General features: G+C 42.3%; 1 protein-coding gene across 1 annotated transcript in view; it reads right to left on the bottom strand.

The window, feature by feature from the left end:
- Positions 1–3,050: 3,050 nt before the first annotated feature.
- Positions 3,051–12,816, bottom strand: part of LOC125750345 (mitogen-activated protein kinase kinase kinase 11) — a 31,032-nt gene continuing 21,266 nt past the window's right edge. Inside the window, exons 6-10 of the mRNA XM_049027981.1 lie at positions 12,109–12,219; positions 10,773–10,935; positions 10,549–10,655; positions 9,823–10,299; positions 3,051–8,472 (exon numbers count right to left, since the gene is read on the bottom strand). Coding sequence (XP_048883938.1) covers positions 7,859–8,472; positions 9,823–10,299; positions 10,549–10,655; positions 10,773–10,935; positions 12,109–12,219 — 1,472 coding nt within the window. The 3' untranslated portion in view covers positions 3,051–7,858. The remainder of the gene's footprint in view (positions 8,473–9,822; positions 10,300–10,548; positions 10,656–10,772; positions 10,936–12,108; positions 12,220–12,816) is intronic.

The following is a 12,816-nucleotide window of genomic DNA, read 5'->3' as shown; positions in this document are numbered from 1 at the left end:
AAGAATTTTACCAAATGAGAACAGATAAAATAACTATACATGTGTGGCATAAGTATTAAATGCATTGTTAATTACGCATGTCATTCTAAATGTCCATGCAAGCTAACATGCATTAGCATAATAAACTGGATATTTACTCCAGAAACTACCAACAATCTGTCTTTGAACGACAAGGGCACAGGCAGTGGATGAGCGCCACACACTGCCCTCTGCTGTTCACCAATGTGACTCACAGCACAGATGAAAACCATCTCAAGAATGCTTCAAATCAGCGACAGATTTGCTCATATTGTGAGTACAGTGTTTTAGTAATTAAATTCATCAGGACAATGAAATAGCATTCAAAGAGCAATCATCCTGTTTTTTTCCATCAAGCAACCGCTTTCAATGTTGGCAATAAAAAAAATGCAGTACTGGACAGAAAGAGATGCGGAATATTTTTTAAAAGGTTAGACGTAATCGGACCCTCTTACGACCTTTCTGACACACTAAAAGCCAATCCTGTCTACACCGACATCTCACACTTGACAGCCTCCAAGCTGCAACATCCAGGGTGGCTCCTTCGGTTTAATGTGTCGAGTGTGCCGAACGAATACCAGAGTCGTTCAAAGCCAGAATAGTCTTGAAATATTCAATAGCAAACTCAGACATGGGAACTGCAGATTTCTATGTCCTGGCAGCCTACGAAAAATATTAAACTACATTTATTGAGTCCATTGTGTATTTCCAGATTTATTTTAATTCAGCTTCACAAAACAGCAAAACTCATGACTAATCTCTAAGATGAACGTGGAAAACTAGTTGCTCTGAAAAATGTATGGCACATAATTTATATAAAAATGAGAACCATTACAGGCAGACCACATCTGAATAAATTATTCATTACTGTGATTTTGTATAGCACCTGTGATTGTGAGGGTAGGCTAAAGGTTCACCATAACCTAATACTGGATAAGCAATTGTAGAAGATGGGTGGGTGTAGTTTCATATAATTAAATGTCATGAACCTTAAAATTCAAGTCAATTTATAAATAAAACTGGAAGGTGACACAGTTGTGTAGATGATGCTGACTTCATTTATGCCCTATTCGATTTTTTGTGGGCAGTTTACTTTGCATTGAATAAGTGTTTTGCATGTCTGTTTTACAGGAATTGGATAATGTGTCCCAGTAAAAACATTATGACATATTATGGATTTTACAGCCACTAAAGTGGACTGAATGCAATAGTTTTCTAGCAGCGATTGCTGTAATTTATACATATCGCCAAACATTACTACATCAGTAACTGGCTAGTAAAGTGTTTCATGGTGAATACATAGTGTTTTGTGGATTGTTCGCTATGTTTTAGTGTGTAGTAATGGGTTGGTGCTTTTAGCTGTCCATCGACCACGCATCCTCAGCTGGTTGCTAAGCTTCTGCATCCCTGAGGGACAGCCGGCACTGGCTGAAAGGGGGCACTCAAGGGAAAAGCCTATAGGAAAAATATAAAGCTTTTACATGAACTTTACATTTTACCATGTGATAACATATGGCTTTAGTAGGAAATACATGTTTATTACTCATTGCGTCTTAATTAAGTTTCATATTGCTTTTATATTATTCTTATGAAAGACATGTATGATCTCTCCAGAATCAGTTGGTTTAATTTGAGATGAACAAATGAGTGTTATATTCTCAGAACACAAAGTGAATGCATCAATTGAAAAAGGATGTTTCCTTTTCAAAACACTCATTCTAGTTGTGTGGAACCACTGTCCATGATTCAACTGAGTTCATTCAAAGCAGCATGCATAAAAACTAATACTGACAAAACATTCATTTAATGTGCATTGTACATCAATGTATAAAATATGTTTGACAAAAAATAATTCAATATGTATCTTGCGAAAAAAGGACTTATACACTATGTTGCCAAAAGTACTGGGACACCCCTACAAATCATTGAATTCAGGTGTTACAATCACTTCCATAGCCACGAGTGTACAGTATAAATCAAATCAAACCCCTCTGGTCTGGCCCGCTCTGTGGACCCTGGTTGCTGTCCTGAACCTGAACCACCCCTGTCCCCTGTCTCGAGGTGGTTTCCAACATCAATAGGGGTCCAAGAGAGAGGCCAGCTGGGTGTCGGTCTCCCAGAGAGGAAGATGGGGGCAGCCCACCCGTGGCCACCATGCTAACCCCACAGGGCCCTCCTACCCAGCAGGTTGCTCGGGTCCCTCCTGTTCCTGTCTCCTTCCCTATTCTCACCCTTCAGGTTCGCTTTCTCCCTGAGGTCTCCCTGCCTTGCAGTCCTGGCATCTTCTCTTGGCTCCAGCCCTGCTGTCCCCTTGACCTCCTCTGGTCCTGCCGGCCTTATTGAGTTCTGAGGGGACTCGTGTCCTGCGGTCAACGCCCCGTGTCCAGGGTCCAATGGATCTCCTAGCCCAGCCCTGTTTCCTCCTGCTTCATTTCCAATTTCACACCAATTTTTATTGGGGTGATGTCTCATGTCTGATCTTGTGCCCTATTTGGTCCTTTTGTGTCAGTCTGCCCCCATTTATGTGGTTCTTTCCATTTCGGTCTGGTCTTGGTGTGGCCAGTACAGCACCACGTCATCTTAGCAGCAAGTCCCGCACAGTACCCAGAAGGATTTCGAGCAATTCCCCTTGCCGAACAGTGGCCAGGTCACTACGTGATGCTATTTCTGTATTGTTCACAGAACAATACATGTTTTGCATTGTCCACAGCACAAGATTTGTGCTGCTGGCACCATTGTGACCAACGTTTGGCATTGGCACGAGTGACCAAAGGTTTGGCTATAGCAGTCCGACCATGGGTAGTTTTGGTGAAAACAGGAGTCAATGTATGCATTTAATTTTTGAACAGCTTTTTTTTTATACAATCCAGGTTAGCATACTATTGATCAGGTATTTCAGTTTCATTATACAGCCATGGTATATGGGTTTGAGCAAGACGCAATATGTAAAATCAATCCTAAATTTCCATGGAGATTAATAAAGTATTACTAATGTATTGTGTCATAAATGAAAACATAAATTTTATCATTTGAGTTAAATTTTATTTGGTCTTTGTATTTTTTCAGTATCTTCCACGTTAAAATGTTTATTTTCAACATTTACTCACACACATAAACACAGACACACAAATACACAGAGATGATTAGGCCCAGCCCAGTGCGAAATTCCACAAACACGAAACAAACTGGAGCAATTAACATGGCCCTCAAAGCCCACCAAAGGACAAATCTAAATACATCTGCAAAGTCATTATACAGGCTCTTATAAGCTGCAACATAATCTTTTATATAGCCTAGATTCACAAAATAAAAATAAGACTGTCAAAGGAAGAAACTTAGGCAGGGCTGAGATGATGCAGTCATCACACTCGTCCTGCCCATTCTGTCAGTACATCGGCTTTAGGAAAGGACATTGCACCACTGCCCTCCAGTGGTGCATTACATGCATCACAAACAGTTCATAAAGGGTGCCTGTCAGCTTGTTCATTTCGTGCAACAGTTCTCATTGCAGGAATCTAAAAATTATACTGGAGCACAATGCATTATTGTTGTGCTTCATAAAAGAAAAAGTCTGAAAATCAATGTGGTACTATAACTGAAAACAGAGAACAGCACTGGCAAGATACCTCCGAGACATACACCCACAGATATGTGTTTAGAAAATCCAGTGAAGTAAAAAATATAAAAAGTTATTAAAAAACAAGAGGCAGTAATGTATCTGTGGCCTTCTTACTCCAGTGTGTGTATGGGTTATTGTTAACATCTTTTTAACCCTCTGTGCGACGACAATGCGAATGTTAACTGTTAATGTTTGAAAACCTGAAGATTGCATTCGTCCAGTGCTGTAGCAAGGCAAAATACTTTCCTACAGCATTTTACAGTGCATGTAATGACCAAAGAATACAATTAATTCAAGTATCTTAGGAACGAATAAAAAAGACAAGCCTGGAATAGCCTATTCTCCATTTTCCCCAAGTTTGACTATTGGCCAGTCTATAAATATCATAACCTACCATTCTTCCGAAATTCTTTCTCGGGGGGGGGGGGGGGGGGTGGCTTAAATCTGCTGCTCTTGTCATCAATCATTAAAAAAAGCACCCAGGGCACGCAGCTGTTCTCTACTTTCACGCAGGATGACATAAGACATCACAGAAAAGCATCAGTGGCTTGGTCATGTGGCCCAAAACAGGAGATAAGCAGCCAAATCAAAACAGGAACTGGGGTTAAACCCTTTAAGGATTAGTTACCCATAAAGTTAATTTAGAAAGGTAATTAATTAATGCCAATAAGCAACAAATTGGAGTGAAAAGGAATGAAGAACTCTCTTTCAAATGTAGAATTACCAAAAAATAAAAAGGATGCATTATAGAGGTTGAAAGTTTAAAGGCTGTTTAAACACAAGTTTTGCTCCAAAATTGTGCTTTCATTCCTTACAGCTCGCTTGGTGACAAGTTAGACTTATTCACAGCGATGGCCAGAATAATTCTCCTTCTCATCACGTCAAATGCTGCAGAGGAACCGAGAGCCCATGGAAGGATGGCTTACAGTTAGTGATGCAGAGAGAACGTCAGCATGGTTACGGCCAGGTATATGCCTCTGCAACACTACACAAGTCAGTAAATATATATTTAAATGCTAATTGTAACTAATTCCAAGTTTAATACGGAGTCCCTGAAGGGACTTGTGCAAAAAAAAAATCTAATGATGTTACCGTCGCGCGTGCACTAGATAATTTCTCGCATGCGTGCACGAAAGTAACATCATTTTATTTTTTTGCACAGATTCCTTCAGGGGCTCCGTAGTTTAAGGATTGTTATTGTCATTTTTTTTTTTTACTATAAAATACGAAGCTTTCTGCGGGAATCTTGTTCTGGACAAAAACATGCAATTTTGATCAACTTACAGCTAGCAAGTAAAAACCCAGGGAAAGAATGAGGGATTAAAATAGGGTCTTTCTACTAATCACAGAAATATCCACATATCTTGGTTTTGAAACCTGGATATTTTTTTTTTAATTATTCAGTACAGGGCTCCCCCTCAGTGAAACAAAGATGGACCCCTATGCACATAGCCAGCGGCCAACCACATCACCTGCAGCTAAAACAATCACCTGTGACCCGGAAATATTTTAGCTTCAGTGCTGAAAGCCAAAGGAGACAGTCCATTGTCGCCACTGACACTGCATCACAATCAAGATGCACAGAGACGGGTGGAAGGCAGGCAGGAGACTTAAGGGAATGGAGAACTGATTGTTGTCATTTTCTTGGGTGCTTCATCTTGTGTGAACACAAAGCAGTGGCTTAGATACCCAAATAAATTCCTCAGGGAGGCAGGTGAATAGTACGGGCTTAAAGTACGGCATGTAAAAGCAGTCCCTCATCTTTTAGTGGTCACCATCTGTTAGTGGTAACCATGAAAACCATGAAAGCCCAACTTTGTAGCAGAAACAGGTGTGAGAAACCACAGAATACCATACAGTAATCAGGGACATTAACAGTGTTTCTCCAAGCAATGAAACCCCTGGGCCTCCGTTGCTAAGGGTAACAAGAAGGATCAAATCATATTTATTAATGAGCCAAATAAAATTTTGTGTAGCACCGAAACTGCAGAACCCAGAACAGTTGATAAGCTGGAAATCAATAAAACATAAAAAAAAAAAACACGAAAATCTTCCACCAAATGATGCACCATAGCTCAAGAGCTTCACAAACAAATGGAGGCAACTGAGATTCAGCCCTTGATCTTTGGTTCTTTGCGGAAATCTCTGCAGAAGCCTTGAGTATGTCAATGAACTATGATGCGAGTCATTATGCAAAACGCAGATCGTTTCAGTCTCATGTCAAAAGTCTAAGAAAATGGCCAATGGTCATCCTTGGTGCATGTTCAGGACACATGATTTACAGAATTGATGCACATACATTTTACATCATTTATGCTCATCCCAGTTATTGGGGAAATATGTAATCTCATCATAATAGCAGTGTCTCCTTCGCTCCTTTTAATGCTGAGGCAGCTCCACCAACTTAATTATTACAATTTTTCTCCAAATGCAAACATGTCTTTGTTCTTAAAAAAAAAAAAAAGTATTACAAAAACTACAGGCATCAGTACATTGTCTAGGAATTAATTATCTTCCTAAAGTAAATTAATTTAGGCAAACATACCTGAATTTAAATGAATGTTAATGCTGGGATTATAAGATTTATGTGCATATATTGTATGTTTGTCATTATCTATTGACCTGTGTGACATATTAATTTGTACCATGGTACTGTAGGCTTTGCATTGTATATACACAGTATACAATGGGACACTTTCTGTGAAGATTTCCTGTCCTGACACTGGCTGCAGTATGTCAGCTTCCAGCAGGCCTTAGCTGCAGTTCGGTCTCAGTCAGAATCGTTCTGTGGCTCAAACATACATCACAGGGCAGTACGTACACCTTGCACTGGGTAGAGGGTTAGAGGACACCATCCAAAGGAGTAGTTTGACATTATGTAGATAGAAGCACTTTGACTGAATATAAAAGGACCCTATGAAGGTGTTAGTTTTGTATTAATGTTGAAGTTAAACCAGATATTTTGCCTTAAAGGGGTTATATGATAGTTCTCCTTTAATCAAATCCAAGTAGATACGCCTTCAAATCTGAACGAGAACAACCAGAGAACTACTCCACTCTGGCCTTGAAACAGAGTATTCCAGTATCGTATCTAACATTGTCTGTAAAACTTCTATCATTGCAGATGGTAAGTTTCAATGTAAAACTCTAAACTCAAATTTGACTGATTCTGCAATACTTCTTTAAAACAATAAATGTACAGATGCTTGCTTATCAAGGGCAAGGAGGATACAACAAATTCCTTTTTGCCCCAAACCTGGGGTGATACAGATTAAACACAGGGGACCAAAAGAGCAAACACCTTATAGAAAAGACAGCAGAAAAGACAACCACGTGACTGCAGCGGACACCGCTGGCCCAGAGTCTCACAACCTTCAGCAAAATTAATGTGCAATGCATGGTTCTTTTCAGGCTCTTAGTCAATAACACGGGACCCTACACCTTCTGAATTCTCTAGCCTCTCTGTCTAAGGGTAAATTGGAAAGTAATTCTCTAGTTACAGTGCAAACCCTTGCCCTATTAGCTTCATTTCAAAATCGTTTGAGTGTTCACATTCTCATCTAGAGTGCCACTTTAATTTCTCATTTCTTCGACCTTGGACTGAGAATTTTTTATGGTATTATCGGGGAAATTACTTTGATACATGTGGCAAGAATTTATTAGTCTTGTCATATGACACTCGATATTTTCTACAGGCTCTATATCACCCTATAACTTAAAGTTCCTGCAAAGAGATATAAAACACTCTTCAAGCATTTACTGATTACTCATAATTGTAGTACAAACAAACGTTCATGGAACAACCTGAGGTACTCTGTAAAATGTACTTAATTCATTTTTAATAGCAAATTATCTCTGCAGTTATAGACCAACCCCCTTTACACACATGAAAGCTTTCCAACAGTTAAGAAATTATGATTATTGTTAAGTTTTTCCCAAACACCAGTAAATAATTCCCAGAGGGAATCCCATGCATATTAACACCCAGAGCTGTGGATCAGGAATACCATCACAATATAAAGGGGGGGGGGGGGGGGGTTTCCCAGAAGGAATGGAGCGGGTTTAAACAGACTCTGCCATGGGCAGGACACGGCATAGCAGCTTGGGACCCGAAGAATCCTCCTCTTTGGTGGAACTTGCAGACCTGGCTGTTCACGCCAAACTCCCTCGTCTGTCTCCCGCAGTAGACAGCTGCTCCTCACATAGGGAAGGATGCCTGGCTCAGAACCGGTCGTTTCCCAGTGTCGGTGACTTCCAGGGCCGGATTTCCGGCAGCAGAGGTCTGCTCTGGCATGAATCTTTGGCGATGCAGTTCAGGGGTGTCCTGGGCCCCAGCCATGCCAGGTCAATGAAGGGTGAGTCTGGCGGACACGGGGGGAGCACCCTTAAGCCCGACAGAGAGGGGCTGCCATTGGTGGGGCAGGGGGCAGAGCGAGAGGTAGCAGTACAGGGGACAGAAAAAGGGTCAAACAGAGAGCGAGCTGCTGTGGGGGCGATGAAAGAATCAGCTTCCCGAGCGAAGGGGTCACAGTCTGTGGTAGGGAAGGGGTCACAGTTTGTGAAGGGATTTGTGGTGGAAAACTGGCAGCTCAGTACGTGAGCCGGAAGTCCTTCAGGCTTGGCTGATTCCTCACCTCCTCCTGCTCCCCCAGCAGACACAAAGCTCCAAGGATCGATGCGGGGACGAACGGGAGAGGGCCTCGGCCGCGGAATGACGCTCACCTCCAGCCGGCGACTCTTGGGGCTCCACAGTCGAGGGTCAGGGAACAAGGCAGGAGGTGGGGGCATCTGCTCGTCAGAAGCCAAGCTGTCCAGACACAGGGGCAGGTCCAGCACTGCGAAAGGGCAAGAGGCAAGATGAGGCTCTAAGTCTGCCAATGAAAGGCCTAAATAGCTAGCCTCTATTAAACATTACAGCATGGAACTGCAGCCCTGAAGAATACTAGGTTGTAGCAACACTGTCAATATCTGCTGTCAGCTTTGTCACATTAACATGTGACAACATCTCTTAGCACATAGACCTACATTACCGTGCAAAAGTCTTAGGCAGACAAAAAAAATAATAAAAAAAAAGTTTATCCGGTTAGCATGTGTATAAAAACAGACAAAAAAAAAAACAGAATTAACATGAGATAATGTGGTAATTAACAGTAACCCAATAAAACTCCAAAACGTTTCTAATATATCCCCGGATGGGTAGATGAACACCGCTTCAGTTCCCAAACCTCTCTTCAGGGGTATCCCGGCTATTCCAGATATTTGTTACATTTCTCCACCAGCTCATCTAATTAATTTAATTCATTAAGTAACTCAGTGAGGTATTGATTAACCAAAAAAAAAAAAAAACACATGGTTGTAATGGATGGTTGTGGCAAATCCTGGGTGATTTTAGCAGAGGTTTCAAATGGCTAAGCTGACACCTCCACAGACATATCATTACACCAACATGAAGATCATGTAAACACCAATTTTCATTAACTGCCAAAGGCTTTCTTGCACAGTAGTGTACATACCAGTATTCAAACTAGCAGCTGGACTGACCTGTTTAAACTGAACCCATATAAAATGTACACAGCCATGGAAAAAATTAAGAGATCACAGCACAATTCTTTGTTTCACTCATTTCTCAATTTATGGGTGGGCTTCTGTGAATATATATATGTATTTTTTGTGAACTGCAGCGTGGTTGTTTTCTGTTACTTATTAATGAATGGTTTCTTCCTTGTTTTATGGGATTTCAGTCCTGCTTGTAGGAGCCTGATACAAACTGTCCTAGCAGTGCACTTCACACCTGCACTTGATGTTTCCTGTTCCTTATGAAGGTCTCTTGATGTCGGCTAAATTAACAGTCATTTCTGGCATTAGCATGTAGCTTCCACTCTTTACCTGGCTGGTTTCTGGTCATTCCCACTGTCTCCTGTTTCACCTTGTTCTTGTGTACTGTTGTCTTAGAAATTTTGAACCTGGAAGCAACCTGCTGCTCAGCATAACCCTCTGCCAGCAGAAGAACGATTAAACCAGGATCTAGAAATGCAAATTTTTTTTAAATATAGAGTGGTCTCAATTTTTTCCATGGCTGTATAAGCAGAAAACACTCACTCAGAAGATAAACATAAATATTGCAAACTAGAAATGCATGCAGGGCTGCCATGCTGTTCTCAGAGCGTAAATAGATCATGTCCAACCGAGTTGAGAGGAATGCAGGCTGGATGGGGCTTCTCTGCTGAGGTCCGAGCTTTGATCCCACGGGACACAGGCACGAAGGGGGGGCATGAGGGCCTGGGCTGGGTTTTGGGCTTCGGCTGGGGCTGGATCCAGGCAGGGTAGGGGCAGGTTCAGGGGGCCCGAGTGGGAGAATGTGATGAGGTCCTCCAGCACAGATGGGTCCTGGGCCATCACTTCTGAATCTGGGGGCTGGTGGGTGATCCTGGGGGATAATCTGGGCTGGGCTGCAACAGAGCGGCCCAAGGCCACAGAGGCCAGCATGGAGCCCAAGCTCAGCAGGGCCCTGTGGGTGTTTTTCTCAGTACCGCCCACTGAGCCGTGTTCTGCTCCAGGGGAACCAACCCCAGACCAAGAGCCCCAGTCTAGGGTCCCCTCCTCCTCACTACCCAAATCCCCCTGAGGTAGACCACTCCTAGGAGAATCTTTGGGACAGATGCCTGAGGGACAAGAGGGAGGTTCTGCTTTACTCAAGTACAGTATAGGGCAGTAAACTTTTTATTTACATTGGTAACTTTTCAAATATTTAAACTCATAACATTACAGAAATAACAACCATACCAGTACCCACTGAATACATAAAAAACAAGGTTTTCTTGAGTAAAGAGACTTTTTGAAATGCTTGGTATCTCTTGCTTGGGTCACAAACTCTCCAGAAAAGCTCATAGGGCAAGCGGGCATTTGCATACCATTGGGGGCAGACTTCGGGATGGGAGGTCTGTACACCTCGAAGTCGGATTTCGAGCGGTCAGTTTCATTGCTGTCCACCTCCAGAAGCTTAGCTCTCATGGAGAGACTGATGCACACATGCATGAAAACACAGAAAACAAGGGAGCAGATGAGATAAACCACCAGGGAAACATATCAGATTCAGATGAGAAGGGGGTCGCAGGCGCGTGGGACGGAGACATACCTGCCCTCAGGTGTATTAAGGCGTAAAATCTTGGTGTTCTTGGGACTCTGGGGGCTCTTCTGGGGGCCTGTCCAGCTGTCACAGCTGGCCTGCTTGATAGCTGAGGCCTCTGGGGACCATACAGGGCTCAGGGGAAAGACCCTGGTGTTTTCACTGGGAGTGACTAGACAGGACCAGAGACAGAGGTACAGCGTCATGTGCCTGACTGGACAGGACCAGAGACAGAGGTACAGCGTCATGTGCCTGACTGGACAGGACCAGAGACAGAGGTACAGCGTCATGTGCCTGATTGGACAGGACCAGAGGTCAGAGGTACGGCGTCATGTGCCTGATTGGACAGGACCAGAGACAGAGGTACGGCGTCATGTGCCTGACTGGACAGGACCAGAGACAGAGGTACAGCGTCATGTGCCTGACTGGACAGGACCAGAGACAGAGGTACAGCGTCATGTGCCTGACTGGACAGGACCAGAGACAGAGGTACAGCGTCATGTGCCTGACTGGACAGGACCAGCTTTGATACTGATAATAATGGGAACCATCATCTGCAACAATTTACTATTAAAACAATGGCAGTGAGACATCTGATGTAAAGGAGATAACAAGTGTGACCTGCATTACTATTACTGAAAGATTTTTCCTAAAGCTGTGCATCAATCTAAGGAAAAGCCCATTGTGGTACTGTACTGTATGCCAGCTGGGAGGCACTTCAAACTAAACCAAGCAGTCAATTATGTCATTCACATGCAGTTGCAATGTGAAACGCAAAGAATTCACTCCTTATATTCACCACATTTCTTAATTATAGACATTTTTATAGCTATTTCTTGAGTTGTATTTTAGATAGCAACCTCACTTCTAATTAATAAACAAAGACACTAGAAGGAACTGAAAAAACGAATTATGAAATGAACGTCTATGTATCCATCCTTCCGATTTTCTAGACCCGCCTGTTCTGTGCGGGGTAGCAGGGCTCCAGAGCCTATCCTGGTAAAGCAGGGAATGAGCCATAAAATAGACAAGTGTGCAGTGTATTTCGCTAAAGATAGAAGAAAACTTTTGTAAACGTCACTCAACATTTGAAACGTTAAAATATTACCATTAATGTCAGTGAATGAGGGTTATGTTTTATCATTTTAAAACTGAACAAGATTGTGCCTGTATTGTGTGGACTTGAAACTTCATGTAGTATAATAACCAAAGGGCCATCAAAGAAATACTGTTAACTGGGTGTGTGTGTGTGCATGTGTGTGTGTGTGTGTGTGTGTGTGAGAGAGAGAGAGCGAGAGGGAGAGAGGACACATATGAGATGAAAGGCTGTGGAACCCTGACTCACGCAGAAGAAGGCGGGGCCCAATGGAAGGGGAGGAGCCTGAAGGGAGGTCCTGGGAGTTCTTCCTCTTCTCCAAACCTGGGGATGCCTGGACCGTGATCTTGTGAATGAAGTCTGAGGAAGCAGAAGCAGACAGCAATCAGAGTGAGGGAAGCAGCAGGAAACAGGAAGAGGCACCATCAGATTGGAGAGGCTGCAAACGTGGAGGCACCAAGGAAGCCGGGCAGGAAATACACATTTTTAATGTCATTTAGTACTGAGCATTTCCTGGAACTGTAAGGTATTCAGAGCTAAGAAATGTTTTTTTTTTTGTTTAATTATAAAAATTTCCCTTTGAGATATACCGTGTTTTCTACACTGCAGGTAGCAAAGAAAGATGTCAGGCTTTAGTATGAGTTGTGACTTTTTTACAATTACAGCTACACGGCTCCACTGTAGCTCATTAGAAAGTTCAAGAACAGACCATACTTTTTTCCTGGTATGAATTTTACTTCTGCAAAAGTCTAAGTTTCTTTTTTCAAGGTCAAAGTTCATCTGTCAAACTGATTTTTGCTACATTTGACATTTGGCATTTGGGTGTTAAAAAAAAAACAAAAAAAAAACATTAAGGGAATTGGAGTAACTGGTATAAGTATTTTTTATATATGAACCGTTACTTGGTCTCCTGCATGAGATAAGCACCCAAAAGCGTACAAGTTTTATATATATTTT

Source organism: Brienomyrus brachyistius, chromosome 10 (genome assembly GCF_023856365.1).
Source record: "Brienomyrus brachyistius isolate T26 chromosome 10, BBRACH_0.4, whole genome shotgun sequence".
NCBI classification, from domain to species: Eukaryota; Metazoa; Chordata; class Actinopteri; order Osteoglossiformes; family Mormyridae; genus Brienomyrus; species Brienomyrus brachyistius.
The sequence above is the reverse complement of the archived record's forward strand: the minus strand, read 5'-3'. Positions and strand labels throughout refer to the sequence as shown.